This window comes from Notechis scutatus, chromosome 5 (assembly GCF_049901735.1).
Source record: "Notechis scutatus isolate UNSWTSFEM ecotype Mainland chromosome 5, rNotScu1.2, whole genome shotgun sequence".
Lineage (NCBI taxonomy): Eukaryota > Metazoa > Chordata > Lepidosauria > Squamata > Elapidae > Notechis > Notechis scutatus.
Window position 1 is genome coordinate 24,071,419 of NC_142013.1, and position 16,089 is coordinate 24,087,507.

At 39.3% G+C, this 16,089-nt stretch overlaps 1 protein-coding gene and 1 long non-coding RNA gene across 2 annotated transcripts in view; one reads left to right on the forward strand and one right to left on the reverse strand.

Annotated features, from left to right (window-relative positions):
• Positions 1–5,904: 5,904 nt before the first annotated feature.
• On the reverse strand, positions 5,905–11,770 carry LOC148130407 (uncharacterized). Its single transcript, XR_015749766.1, has 3 exons — positions 11,613–11,770; positions 9,117–9,186; positions 5,905–8,081 (listed from the first exon to the last, which is right to left on the reverse strand). It is a non-coding gene; the product is annotated as an uncharacterized LOC148130407 (long non-coding RNA).
• Positions 11,771–12,753: 983 nt separating this feature from the next.
• Positions 12,754–16,089, forward strand: part of B3GLCT (beta 3-glucosyltransferase) — a 67,740-nt gene continuing 64,404 nt past the window's right edge. The window contains exon 1 of the mRNA XM_026675026.2: positions 12,754–13,022. Coding sequence (XP_026530811.2) covers positions 12,941–13,022 — 82 coding nt within the window. The 5' untranslated portion in view covers positions 12,754–12,940. The remainder of the gene's footprint in view (positions 13,023–16,089) is intronic.

Sequence of the window (16,089 nt, forward strand, 5' to 3'; positions counted from 1 at the left end):
AAAGTGGTGGAGTATGTTGTTACTCAGTTACTAAGTCATGTCCAACCCCATAGATTATAGTATGTCAGGATCCCCTGTGTCCCAGAGTTTGCTCAAATTCATGATCATCAACATAATGAACATGAATTGGGGCAAACTCCAAGTGACAGTGGAGGACAGGAGAGCCTGACATGGTATAAATCTATGGCAGGGATCCCCAACCTTTCGACGCCGCTGCCCGGTTCCGGCATCAGCTGGGCGCCGCTGCCCGGATTGCAGGCCGCTGGCGCCGCCATCTTTTATGACGAAAAGGCGCTTCGTGACGTCACCGAAAGCGCTGCTAGCTTGTCAAAAGATGGCGGGCGCTAGCGCTTCCAGTGAGCTTTTTCGGTAGAAATGGCTTTCTACCGGAAAAGCTCATCGAGGCGGCGCCGCCATCTTTTATGACGAAACAGCGCTTCCGGTGAGCTTTCTACCCGAAAAGCTCACCAGAAGCGCTTTTTACCAAAAAGATGGCGGCGCCAGCAACCAGCGGCCCGGTAAGGCTTGTTCTGCGGCCGGTACCGGTCCGCGGATCCGGCGGTTGGGGACCCTGGTCTATGGGATCACGAAGAGTCAAACATAATTTAGCGACTGAACAATAACAGCATGTGTAGTCTTATAACGTAGTCCAGACAAAAAGCATGACTAGCTCTATCCCTATTGTAAGGTCACATTAACAGAAACTTGCAATTCTGAAAGTACCCTGCCATCCCTTATTATTACACTCCTGGAAAGTAGGGAGGGTTCCTTCTGAGGTGCTTTCTCTCTCCTCCTTTGGACTTAAAATTCAGTTATCAGACTGTTGTCTAGGCTGTGGACCTATCTCCTCTCATTCTCATATACCAATCTAATCCAGGCAATCTTAAGCACTCAAAGAGCCATTTGAACCCATTTCCCACAGAAAAGAAAACATTGGGAACCAATAATTTAACAGCCAGTGTGACTGGGTGGGAGTGTCCAACTCGATGTCACTCATTCCCACCCAGTCACATGACACACACACACCCCAGCCATGCCTACCCAGCTGGTCATTATTGCAGAGAGCAGGATTGTTAAATTATTTGTCCCGCCCGGCCTCACCCCTCCCCTCCCAGCCACCTCTTGCCACACCTGGCCTCAGGTTTGTTTTTCACCTTTCTCCTTCTCCTCCTCCCTCCTCTCTCTCTCTCTCTCTCTCTCTGTATGTATACATACATACATATACATATACATATACATATACATATACATATACATATACATATACATATACATATACATACATACATACATACATACATACATACATATATATATATATATATATATATATATATATATATATGGATCTTTGGTTATTCGGGCCTCACAGAAGATTGGAGTATCTAGGCACGTTTCGATGAAGTCTCATTCATCATCTTCAGCTTCTGTCTTCAGCTCTGTGCTTCTCACTCTGAGAAGCACAGAGCTGAAGACAGAAGCCTGAAGATGATGAATGAGACTTCATTGAAACGTTGCTCAGATACTTCCAATCTTACGCGGGAGAAACCCGAATAACCAAAGATCCACATACAAATACCGCGAGAACCTCAGAAAAAATATATATATATATATATATATATATATATATATATATATATATATATATATATATATATATATATATATATATATATATATATATATATATATATATATATATATATATATATATATAAATTAAAATATAACTAAAATAATTATTTTTTTCTCAGAACCCTGTTTGATCCATCTCTCAGTTGCATACACATATACAGAGTGTACCCAGGAAATGGCATAATGAAATGCTGACAAGGTACTTCAATAAAACAGGGCTGTGACTAGGAAAAGATTATAAGGAATAGTCTGGGAGATCAAGTGAATTCTGGGTTAATTGAGACAGAGCTATAACTTTGAATATGGTAGGAGACAAGACAGAACAACTAGATGCTCAAATCTAACTTCCATTGGAGGCTTCAGAATGAGCTGAAAGGTATTGATGGCATTGTGATAGAACAGAACAACAGGATCAGTGCTACTACTTCACTGTGTTAAAGTCAGCTAACTAAATCTGGGGCTGGTTCCTGTTCTGGAATTGAGTCTTTAGGGAGATACAGTAAAAATATAAGACACAAATTATATCTGAGTGGAGATCTAGAATCTTTGAACTCATTAATTGTTGCAGACTTTCATTGATGAGTCTTCAAACATTATAGAACTTACTTGTTAAAGGGAAACATTCATAGTCTGGCTTTAAAAAACTGAACCATTTGGTCAGAGCCAAGTAAACAGCTTGCTTGATTCCAAACCTAATTTCAGTGCAAATCGGACTCTGATGTATCCTTGGTATCACCAGGAAAAGAACAGAGCCTAATTCTTTGCTAATCAACTTTCTAACCTCTCTCTCCCCCACTGCCTTTCCTATCCATCGGTTTGCTGCTTTCCTTTCTTCCAGTTTATCATCTCATCTATCTCCTTGTGATACTGAGAGGCCATAGAAAAGAAAAAGAAATTATTTCTTATCGCTGCTGGAAATTTGTATTCCTCAGTGGCCTTGGTTCTCATTTGTAAGTCGGTGCCAGATATTAGGCATTTTTGAGGGGTAGAGTAGATTTCTGTTGTTCTTCCCTCTGCTCCTGAATAGGTTGCAAGGATAGTGGGGGTAGGGATGGCAGAAAGAAAGAAGTGATTCTGGAGGCAGATGAGAGATGAAGAACCTTGTTAGAACTTAGATTTAGACTTAGAGTAACTTTATTGTCACTTTGAATATAGACTAATTGGCATACATTAAAATGAAATTCCATTGCATACAGCTCTTAAAGGGTCATCACCTCCAATATACACTACATAACCATGACAAAATAAATATATTTTGTTATGCATATACCCACATATATTATATGACACGGAGAAAGAACACTGTCTAGTTCAGATGTATACATGTACATAGCAAGAAACACGAATCTTGCAAATTTACCAGATGGATGGCATAGGGAACAAAACTGTTACAGAATCTGGTAGCCCTGCTAGAAATACTTGGAAACCTCCTCCCAGAGGGGAGCAACAGAAAGCGATTGTGAAGTGAGTATAGGAATCTCTAACAATGCTTTGAGCTCTAAGCACGTAGCACTTATAAGAAGTATCTTGAATGACAGGAAGTGAGTGTCCTATAATCCTGTCCTTACTACTCTCTGAATGGATTTTCATTCTGAGGCATTGCAGCCACCAAATCAAACAGCGATGCAATTTGTTAAAACGTTCTCAATTGTGCCTCTGTAAAAAAAAAAAAAAAAAAGTGGCCAGGACAGGAGAAAGACGTGCTCTCCTCCTGTTGGGTCTCCAAGCAAAAACACGAGATGAATTTTGGAGCATGCTTTATATTTAAAATGAGATTATTATCTACTAAAGTTTGCATTCCAAAAGCAGGGAAGATGAGCATTTGTGGTATTATAACATTGTTAACTGAATGTGGAAACACAGCAATTGGTTTTTTAAAATAATGTTTAGATTAGCAAACTAATGTGATTTTTGTTTAATTGATCTGCTTACTTGTAGTATTAACTTTTAATTCTAACAATATTTATAACATGATTTCCAGCTGAACACATTTATGAAAACTCCCCTACATTTGGAATCTTTTTTCCCTGTATTTCATTATTCTGACAGCTAGAAAAAATCTTAAATAAATATCTCCATTGCCATTTTTTTTTTTTTTTTTTGCAGATCCTGGGTGCAGGCAGTTTGGTGCCCAGATATATGTTTTTGTCCTTGCAGGTTAAGATCAGTCATAGACTGCCAGAACTGCACTTTGCAGAAAGACCTTCATGTTCCAAAGTAATATATTGTCATTATCTCCTTTCGGTAGAAGTGAGCACTGAAAGTCCTTGAAGCATGAGAGAGACAGCCTGGTTGTTGCAGAAAGAAGGCACGGTGGTATTTCATGCTCAGAGTATCTATGTGTTTGGCAAAAAAAGAGTCAACTTCTGTTGCACCAGTTTACTTGGGGGAGCATGAATTTTAGATAAATCCTGTGCCTATTTTCTAACTGTGTAATGCATTATGGATTTAAAAATAGGGGCATGGGCTATCAGCCATCTGTCAGACACTATTTATGTCATAATTATAATTTAGGTAACAAACCTTTGGGCAAAACAGTTAGAAATCTATTAAAATCTACTCAAGCAGAAAATTCAGTTTTCCTGCTTATAAAAGGTAGTCTTTGAAAATAGTTTGACTCCTGGGCACTTCATGGGTGTATCTATGTAGTTTTTGTCATGTAATATGGATATGGTCTGCTGTTCCCTTTGCCTGGCATGTCCAGCCTATAGTCTGCACATTTCCTGATTTCCTATCCAGGTACTAATCAAGTCAGTAGGTGTTTGAGATCATGTTTGTAACAGTGTAAAGCAAGGGTCTTCAAACTGGGACAGTTTAAGCCTTGTGGACTTCAGCTCCCAGAATTCCTGAGCTAACATGACTGGAGGAGGAGGAATTCTGGGAGTTGAAGTCCACAAGCCTTAAAGCTGCCAAGTTTGAAGACCCCTGGTGTAAAGCACAAGTGTCAAACTCAATTTCATTCAGTGCTGTGGCTAACCACCGAGGGAGGGCATGGCCGACTGAGTAGGCGTGGCCACCTTGATGCCACTCACTGGGCGGAGCCAACTGGGTAGGCGTGGCCAGCTTGATGCCACTCCCCAAACTTCTGGCATGTTTCCTTTTCGCATTGGGTAGCCTGGGCTGAAGCGACACGGGCCGGCCCCTTACATTGTCCAGGCCAGCCCCGTGTTTGACACCCCTGGTGTAAAGTATAAAAAGGATTCTATTGAGCATAGCCAGACAAAACATAAGTGTATTTTGTACAAAAAGCCAATATATTATTTATTTAAAAATATATTTAAAAGTTTATTAAACTTTTTATACTAATGTACTATTAATAATATTAATCAAATGAGACAAAACTAGTTGGGTTGGCACTAGACTTCAGGATATCTTTGGGTATAATATACCAGGAATTGACCTGTTACCAAATATCTTAAATACCCAGCTATCATTACTACCACCAAAATGATAGTAATCCCCCACCTTCCAGATACCAAGCTATCCCCAGGTCAAAAAAAAAAAAAAAGAGGCTATTTCAGCCACTCCTGCATTACATACTGATTAAGAAAACACCCAGCTTAGATCCCCGTTAGGTGATGATGCAATTTTTGACTCCAATAATTTTTTTGCTTGTGGATGCCATATGGTACTTATTCTCATAGTCAGCTATATAACACAGCTGAAGAGAATTATTTGGCTTTCAAACTTGAACAGATCTGTTGGATGCAAGGAAGGACAGTAAAACATTCATTCCAAGAATCCAATATAGATTACCGAGTTCCCTGTGGCAGGAAGTGAGCAATCTGTTCCTAGAAGTCCAGCCGTACATGGTAATTATTTGGCTGCAAGCAAAGAGGGCAGAACATGTTTGACATAACTGGTACCACTTTTTGCTGCCAGAAGTTGCATGTGGTCTGTGGATTACAGGTTTTCCATTTTAATTTGTGAATTTAAAAGACAGAAATACCATTGGAGTCAACTTCTCAGCAGAAATTCAGAACCTGCAGACTACAGAGCTTGAGTGCAGTTGTTATTGGGTCCTGTGTTCTTCTCCCGTCCTCTGCCCACCCCAGCAGTAAATAATAAGCAGCAAATACATTTTTTTAAAAAAAGACAAAATTGCTGGGAATGAGAAAAAAAGAAACTTTCAAGAACAGAAAGGGCAACATAGGAGAATGGAATGGAATAGAATAGAATACTTTATTGGCCAAGTGTGCTTGGACACATAAGGAATTTGTCTTGGTGCATATGCTCTCAGTGTACATAAAAGATACATTCGTCAAGAGTTGAGAATCATCAGGTACGACATCAGGTACAATAAGCAATCAAATCATACTAGGAAACAGTCAATATAAATCGTAAGGATACAAGTGACAAAGTTACAGTCATACAGTCACAAGTGGGAGGGGATGGGTGATAAGGAGTGATGAGAAGATTAACAGTAATAGTAGTGCAGACTTTGTAATAGTTGAACAGTGTTAAGGGATTTTTTTGTTTAGCAGTGATGGCTTTCAGGGAAAAAAAACTGTCCTTGTGTCTCATTGTTCTGTGTGCAGTGCTCTATAGTGTCGTTTTGAGGGAAGGAGTTGAAACAGTTTTATGTCCAGGATGTGAGGAGTCTGTAAATATTTTCACAGCCCTCTTTTTGATTTGTGCAGTATACAGGTCCTCGACTGAAGGCAGGTTAGTAGTAATTGTTTTTTCTGAAGTCCTAATTATCTTCTGAAGTTTGTGTCTGTCCTGTTGGGTTGCAGAACCAAACCAGTCATAGAGGTGCAGATGATAGACTCAATAATTCCTCTGTAGAACTGTATCAGCAGCTCCTTGGGCAGTTTAAGCTTTCTGAGTTGGCGCAGTTGGAGGTAGAATATATGGAGTTCATTCGGGAGGGGTTCCCTCAACCTTGGCAGTGTGGCTGCTAAAATAATGCTATATTTATCTGTTTTAGGAGTATAATGAAGAGATGCCGTGGCATTTACAAAAATAAGTGATTTCCTTTATTTGCAAACAGGCGAAACAAATTTAATTAAGTGAATTTGCCAGATCTACTTTTAGCCTCCTTGTGTTTCACAGCCAACTTGTAAGCTCAGCTACTTAACATACATTAGACATAGGTACTTCTAATTGATTTGTAGATGATACAATGGGAACAGGGTCAAAAGTGACTAAGAAAAATGCTAATATCCTGGAAACTGTTCTGATCATCCATTCTTCTCTGCCATTGTGTTGCCTGTTAATGTATTCCTAAAGAGAGGTCCTTTTGTAACAAGTATTATAAAAGAGAGGCATTGATGAAAGATTTTAGGATTTAAATGTAAATTATTCTAAAGTTATATTTTAATGATAAAAATAAGACAGTCATTAAGATGAAAAACAGTAGTGGACACAAAAACAAAGTTTTGGCCCAAAGTTTTCCTACTGAAGTCTTTCCTATTTGACATCCATAATGGCTGGGAATCCTAGGTGTTGCAGGCCTCATACAACTTACAGGGGTCTGTAACCTTAAACACTCCAAGAGCCATTTGGACCCGTTTCCCACAGAAAAAAAAACATTGGGAGCCACACAACCTGGGTGGGTGTGGCCAATTCCCACCCAATCACATGACACCTGCAGCCACGCCTACTCAGGTTTTCTGTGAGAAATGGGTCTCTCCCTCCTTCCCTCCCATTTTTGTTTTTCTCTCCTTTTCCTCTCCCTTTCTCTCTTTCTTTTTCTTTCTGTCCCTATGCCTAATAGATCTACTTGATATACCATGTTCAATACTTCAAGAAGCAAGTGCTATATGCCTTTACTTTGCCTTATGAATCCTTACTAGGACTTGAACTGCCTGGGTTTTCAGCCAGATTATTAACCGTTAGTATCTTCTGGTAATGAGTAATTCATTTTAGAATTAAGCTGCATAACTACTATTTTCCTTCTAATCTCTGACTTAGAATGGGACATTAGTTATATGCAACTGAATGTGGTTACAGCCTAGTTCCCAAACTTTGATGGTTCACAGCAACCTTAATGTCTCAGTATTTTTTTCACAGTGCTCTAGTGGCTCTCAAAATATGAGCCATGATTCTCCAGCATGCTGCAGTGAATTCACCAACATCTTCATTCATTGAAAAGTAAAATGTCCTGTGGTGCATCTGTGAGTTTGCTGCAGTGACCCGGGGTACTGTGGTTACAGTTTGGGAACCAAGAGTCTAGTGAATAATTGAGCATCCTGGAAGATTTCGTTCCCTGTATTAAAGAGGACATATTGCATTCAGCTCAATAGGGCAACACTTCCTTTACATTATTTTTATTTACCATAGGAAGTTTGTGGAAAGAAGGGGATACATGCATTGAGTAGATTTGGTACTCTTGAATAAGGACTTCTGGGTGTTATCATCTCTGGTTTTCTCAAACTTGACTTTTTTGTTGCAGTATTTGTCTGTTGCTATGTATTCTAGAGTGGCATCTTGTATTCTTTGTTCTATTTTCAAAGAAAAAGGCACGTGAATCAGTTACAAATGGAAATGTCTGCAATATAATATATAGCTATATAATAGCAGTTACACATTTATTGCTAGTTCCTAAATGTTTATGACAGCATTTCACAAAGGCAATGCCTTCAAAATTCAAAATAAAAACACAACATGCTGCTTCCTAAATTATCCAAGATTAATGGCCCTGTATACAAGTCACTCATAAGAAAGGCATTGCTCAGCTAGTAATTAGTTAGGATGGGATGTCTGAACCACAAAACTAGGAAGTGTTTCATATTATTCCATTTTGTATATTACTGAACTGGGGAATGTATATTTCTAAACAAAAGGCTTATATGTTCAAGTAAGTTAATTATTGTATTTTTGTATTATTGCCAAGCACGTCACATGCTGCTTGGCCTTGCTGGATAAAGCAGATAGGAATAATGACCGGATGAGCTAATTCCATTTTATTGTAAAGCTACATTGATGGGGAGGGATTACAATTCTACTCAGCTTCTCCTTTATAGCCCAAAAGGCTAGGAAAGGTCTTTCCTAAGCCTCCCACTATTCAGCTACACGTTTGGCTGTCTCTATCTGATTGTTTCCTTGGTAATGTCCATTCACCTAATCTCCCAAGGTCTTTCCCATTATACATGTCATTCCTACCATAGTTTAATTTCTGGATTATTCATTTGACTTCAAAATGCCTGGACTAGAAAATGAATATGTACAAATATCTACATTATGTATAGTTTTCATTAAGAGACAGATGTTCAGCAATTCTGTAGTTGGGTGAAGGGTGATGTCAAATTACCACATAGGGAGAACATTCAGTATATTTTAAAAATGGTATTTCAGTATTTTTCTAGCATACATTTTCACCATCAATGTAATTCATAATGACCTTTAGTTTTCCCAAAATGGACAAGCAAAATAACATATATTGGGTGTAATGTCATTCTGTCATTATGAGATTCAGTTTCATATAGTGATTAAAGGCACTCCATTAGAAACTGGAAGACTCTGAGTTCTAGTCCTACCTTAGTCATGAAGCCAGCTGGTTGACTTTGGGCCAATCACTCTCAGCTTTAGAAGGAAGACAATGGCAAACTATAGTACTTCCAAAAATGTTATGAAGATAACTGAAGGGATTAGTCCAGATAATCGCCATATATTAATCATAACAGTGTATGTTTGCATAGAGATAGTCCTCACTTAGTGATAGTTGGGATTGATAAGTGCCATGATTGTTAAGCGAAGTATCAAGGACTGCAATTTATAATTTTACATCTGAATTCTCTATTAATTGTGCTAGTTGCAAGTGTTTGGGAAGCATGCAAATGACAATCATTTGACTAGCATTTGACTAAGATGCTGCAACAGTAGTAAATGGGAGGATTGGTTGCAAAACTGCTTCTTTTACACTGTTGTAACTACAAAATTAGACAGTCTGTAAGCAAGCACTACCTGTACAAACTTTCTGAAATTCATTATTTTTCCCAACTCCCAACTACACACTTAAAGTTTGAAGGTAAGTATAATCTTACCTTCACCTAAATCAGTGCAGCTTAACAGTCTAATCCTTAATGTAATTATTTAAAGAATCCTGTTTCCTCAGTGCATCTGCTAGAAAAATGGAAATCTTAGGCTACAGAAATTTGTATTTGCCTGGATCCTGTCTGAGATTGCCTTTGGTGCTTAATTTTATTTTAAACATTTCAAAAGATTGATTAAGTGTCATCAACTCATTTTCAACTCCTAGTGATTACATGAGAGATAGATTTTCTCCATATTGATCTTTCCCTAACCTGTTCTTTCAAGTTTCCCAGTAGTGCATTCATTGCCACTGTAACTGAGGCCATCCAATTGCTGTTAGTTGTCTTCTTTTTCTCTTTCCTAGCAATATAACTTTTTCAAAAGCTCAATCTTCATATAAAATATCCAAAATTGGATAATTTGAATCTACTTTGAGTATTCATTATTAAAACAATACCAAATACAATTTTTAAAAAATAGAAATGCACATATCATTAGAATTTGCTTTAAATGCTATTAATGTACTGTATTACTTGTAAAATTTATACTGCTCAAATCCTTTGAAAGACTATTTGTATTGATATTTACCATATATTGTTTCTGTACATAAACTAATTCATTTTATTCATTCATTTATTCATTCAATAAGGTTATCTTAAACCAATGAAAAATCTTTTTGTTGCACATAACTGATTCTCTTCAAGAAATCATATGCAGTCTCTTCAAGAAATCATATACTAAAACCCTGAATGTTTTAGTAAATGGCCTTAAATCTCATAAAATTTAGAACACAAGGCATATCTACTTAGTAATAAGTGTCCTTGCTCCTTTTTTGTTGTTATTGTTTGCTTAGTATTAAAATTTTATGTCCAAAATCTTTTTGAATTCCACAAACATAATTAGTGCAAAATCTTGTTATCATTATGACATGGGTATAAAGGAGTAGCTATCAACCTTTAATTAATAAACCTAAACTATTTGGAGGGGGAAAACTGCCAGACAGCTGCAAGAAATGGATTTAATTGATTGGTGCACAAAACTAATTGGCCACTTTTTGGCAGGGAAAAAAAAAAGAACAAGAGCTGAAACAAATTTGACTGAATTGAATTCAGTGAGATATACTTCCAAATACAGCATTTATATATTACATTAAAATTGCAGAATGCAAGAGTGTACTGCTGTATTCTGTTTTTTTCTTCCAGATGAGTATGTATACATTACAGTCCTAATTTCATTTCAAATAGATCAGCATTTCTACTGCATTTTTTAATATGTTGCTTTAAAGGGCAGAACAGTCTTTACTTTTGTTAACCTTTCTGAAATGCCCTTACTGAAGTGTCATGGTTCAATTCAGTTGATAATGTTAAATATAATTGTTTTCTCTTAAATTTTCTGAACACTTGGTGATGTTATAATAGAACCCATAATTAATTTTCTAAACCTTTAACCTGTTCCTTGTTTCCCTTTAAGCTGGGGATGAAGAACTTGAAGCCCCTGCATCACTTCCGTGCCTTGCTTGTATTTAAAAACCATACATAATATTTTAATTAGCAAAAATGTTGAATGTCTAGGCACTTATGATCATCACACCACCCCTGCCTACATCATGTGATCACAATTTGGGCCCTGGCAACCAGCTTACATTTGCAGTGTTCTGCAGTCATGCTATTGTGATTTGCAACCTTCCCAGCCTCAATTGACAAAAAGTCAATTGAGGAATCCGTATTCATGTAATGTCCATGTGGTTTGCTTAATGACTGTAGTAAAAAATTGGGCCTGGTCATGTGATTGCTTGCTTTATGACCTCCTTGATTTATGATGGAAACTTTAGTTTCAATTGAGGTTGCTAACTATCCGTATTGAAATGTTTACTTACTATACTAATCGTATTGAACACTCATATAGTTATGTTCACACGTTAGTCATATATTAGCTTTCCAGCCTGAAATTCCTATTACCCTTTTGCGTATTCTGCACACATCCAGACTCAGATGACCTACCATCCCATTTGCCCAAATCTTGTGCTCTGACACTGAAAACAAAGGGGAATCTGAGTGTAAGTGATGTTCACACTCTATATACTTGCCAGGATACAACTGTAACTGACAAGTTAACTGCTTTGTGAAGCCATAGTGCTTGCAAAGAACTGACAGCAAAACATAACGTGGACAAAGATGGCTCAATCAGTTAATGTTTATCTGATGGCCAGCCTGGAATCCCTTTCTTCCTCTACTCTTTTCTCATCAAAAGTAACCATGTAAAAACAAACAATTTCAGGTGCTTTTATTTATTTATTAAACACATTTATACTGCTTCCCAACTCACACAGGGTGACTTTTCATAGAGGCAATCTGCCAAGCCACCTATTCTGCCCTGAATTTGGAACCTTTTCAGTACTGATTTCACTCACAGCAATAGGATAGGGTGAGGCAAGTTACTGGACATCAAAATCACCCAATAGTGAAATTCTGTTGTTTTGGAGGCAGTGGGCGCAATTGTTGCAGCCTCAACCAAAAATCCAGACTGCAGCACTGCAGGATAGCAAAGAGATCAGCTTTGACCTGTTGCGGAGTTAGATTATTTCAAAGGTTACTTAATACAGGTTAGGCTCTAACAGCTAAGCGGTGCTGTGTCAGCTCTTTTGCTTTATACATTAAAATCAATCTGTGGACCTCAGGGACCCTAGTTCAGAAAAGAAAAAGAAAACGTGCATTACCAAGACCAAAAGAAAAGCTACATCAACATCAGATATTTTCCCCTGTGATCTGTACCACAATACTCAACTTCACATTGTATATTGAGCTGAACTAGAGGCACATCTGAACTGGGGGTGGGGGGTGGTGTTGCAGTCTGCAGCGGACAGTGCAACAGCGCGTAATTATAACCTGCAAGTGCAACCCTAATGCAGCAGTACAGGTCAGGCTGCCTCTGCTGCTAAGGTTTTACCAGCGATAGAAACGGCCAAAAATCGAACCGCAAGGAGAGGGTAAGAAACCAGGAAGCCCCGCCGGTGAAGGGAGACGGGTCTGGAGGGGTGTGTGAAAAGCTACTCGCGAAGGTTGGGGTCGGCCCCCTTCGCTTCTCCGCGCCGACCGGCGAGTGGCCATTTCTCTCACTAGGTGGCGCCGCCACCTCCAACACGGCTCTTATTTTCTTTCCACAGAGCTGGCCGGCACCGAGACCATCCCGAAGCCGCTGGAAATCGGCTCTCGCTGCAGCAAGACGCGGAGGCCAGCGCAGGAGGGTAGCGCTTCCCCTCCCGGGGAGCTGCGAACTCGAGGAAAGAGACGCGGTTGTTGTTGTTGCTGCTGCTGCCGCCGCCGCCGAAATGCAGCGCGGGGAGGAGCGCGGTTGGCTCGGGACTCCCTCCGCCTCGGCTGCTTTTTTCCTCCTCTCGTGCTGCGCCTGGGGTGAGTGAGTTGCCGAGTTGCGGGGAGCCCGAGCGAGAGCAACTGCTGTCGCCGCCTCTTCGGGGCGGGAAAGGAAAAGGCGGCAGCAGGCGCCGCACGAGAGTTGCTTTCCAGCCGCTAGCCCTGCCCGGTCCGCTTTCTTCCCCTCCTCCCCTGTCCGACAAGGGAAGCGGATGCGGCGGGAGCTTTCAACCCCCTCCTTGAAGTTTGTTCGCGGGATAGGCTGGCGGGGAACCGAGGGAAGTCACCTGCCCTTCGCCCCTCGGCGTTGCCGCTGTTTCCTGTCCCTCTTCTGTATAGCGTTGCAGCCTGTCCGGTGGGGTGGGGGAGTCCGGAGCCCAAACCGTTATTTTTCCTGAGGCTGAGGGAGCGGGAGAACTAACCCCCGGAAACGAGTTGAAAAAACTCCGGAGAGGCAGGGCGCTTTTACGCTCTCTTCAAGTGCTTTTCCCCTCAGTCCTTAAACCGGAAAGCGGGCATGGCGTGAAATTTGCCGCCCCCACTGGGTGATCCTTATGCCGCCGATGCCACGACGGGAAGCGCGTTGGCCTTATGTATGGTGTGCAGGACATGTTAAAGACAAGGAAGGGTGGATTCCCCAGGCTTTGTGTCTCCCACCACACCAGTCAGGCGGGAAACGTCTTTCAACCATTCAGCCTTATGATTGGGGCAAAGGCAAATTTTGATAAATGGCTAGCGGGGCAGATTTAGCCGTCTGTTAAACATTTTTTGCCATCGGGAGTTCGGTTTTTGTGCCAAAGAAGCAGCCTACAAACACCCGCCCTGCCTCTCTGAGCTGCCACAGACCCTGCTGCTTCTCTGAGGCAGGGCAAGGGTGTCGTGGTGTTCCTTGCAAGTGTGTATCATAACCTTACTGCAACGTCTCCTTTCCCAGTTCAGATAGGTTTTTGCAGGTCGAAAAGCAGTGATAGGATATATATAGTTGGAAACAAGTGATGCATGAAGTTTAAATATGACAAAGGAAGGAGAAACAGGCATCTGAGTCATCTTGGCAGTACTGGCTTGGAATTCACACTGATCATGTATTAAATGTAAAGAAAAAAGCAAATCAGTTTCAGATATGTGGGAAAACGCACCATGTTAGCACAAGTACATGAATGGGCCATGTGATTCACTAGCCAATTTTCCAGTGCCTGTATCTGGGTTATGGGCTTGGAATGAATATATGTCTAGTTAACATTCCCCTTTATTTGAGGCATGTTTTTTTCATTAGTTTAAATTTCTAGTTAAAAATGGCAGCTGCTGTAAGTTTGGGCTACACAATTAACTGCAGGAAAGCCACTGGGGAGCTTCATGAGATGGCTAAAAAAAGCTGGCCGACATACGCACCTTGATGAGTTGGAGTGATTTAATGTTTCTGAAGCCTCTCTTGCCATATTATAGCTATACTGTTAAAGGATTTAAGAGGCTTCAGCATCTACAATGACATGAGGAAGATGCTCCTGAACTAGTAAAATATATTTGAATACTATATTTACAGTACCATACCATAAATTAATAAAACATGAGTACTACATAGGGCAACATTTTTAAAAGCTAAAAATGCTTGTTATGGTAGGAAAACTTATTTTAATATTTGTATGTCTCCAGGTTTAACTGATTCCTGGCGGTTGATAGATGGCATTTTAATGTTGAATGTTGAAAAGGAATTATCATTTATCCTCCTGTCTTTTAGTAATCATTTCTTACCCAGATTTGCACACTGACATTCTCTTAAGAGTAAAATGGAGAAACTAGAAATGTATTAGCATAAAGTATTATCAGGTAGTAGATAAAAATTGGCTAGTTGGATCTCTTCTTTTGACTTTCATTTTTATTTCTGTTACCTGGTGGATATGGATATGGATATGGATATGGATATGGAGATATGGTATACATATACATATACATATACATACATATTCAAGAAAGCTAAGTTGCAGTATAAATATAAGAAGTACTTCCGTTCATCCTGATGTTCTACAGCAGGTGTTATTATTTTGCACCTACAAATGAGATTTTTCCCTCTAGGAACAGACATTTACTTTCTCTATGAAGCGCAATCTATAACCAACTAAGATTATAAGTCAGATAAAATCTATGTTACATTACAGAGCTATCAATGAAAGATAAATAAAAGAAAGCACTCAACACGTTGATTTCAAAGAAGACTAAAAACATGTCCCAGGAAAGAACAAAAATGAAAGATAAATGTGTGTGTTTTGAACAGGTTTTAATGGTAGCATTCACAAACATTCTAATTGCTATTAAAATATAATGTATGTAGGCATACAAAACATAATACATAAGGGAAAAAAAGACAAAAAAGGAAAAAGAATATATTAAGTTCCAAGGTATATAATCTCAGTTATATCACTTGGCATACAGAGTTAGAAAAAAGCAGTTTTTGAGATGTGTCACTGCCTTTTGTGTATTTGTCAATTACGTAATAAAACCTAAGAGGAAGCCCAATAAACTTCTGTGATTCATTTTAATGGTCTTCTTTCATTTGTAGAAAAGCTTTGGATCCATCATAGGCTTGTACTATTCATAGAGGAAGGGAGGCTGTTGATTCCCCATTTCCCCTGAAGATGCTGCCTGCTGAAAATGTGCTACCAGCAGCAAAAGGGACATTTCAGATCAGCAAGAAAGATAGTGTTGAAAGGCAGGAGAAGAAATTGATGAAAATCCTCTCTGTTACAAGAAGCCTCTGCTAGTTCACATGGAAAAGTAACAGTGCAGGCATTGTTAAAATCATACTATCGAAATGTTAGCAATTAAAAATGTTGTGTAGAAACATATATTATTGTTTCTTTCTTTTTCCCCTGGGGTTTGGCTTATCTTATTTAATGTGGCCAAATAAGATCACCCATACATTGACAGGCCTAGAGAACCTAAGATTTAAATAAATGTTCAAAAAAATCTGCAGTCCCATGTTCACACTTATCTCTGCCAAAACCCAAGAAACTCAAGGGAGTTATTTCTGAATAATACATAAAGCAACACTCTTAGTAAAATAATTAAATCATTTTCTCTGAAACTTTTCAGTTGTAGAAATCTAAAAGTA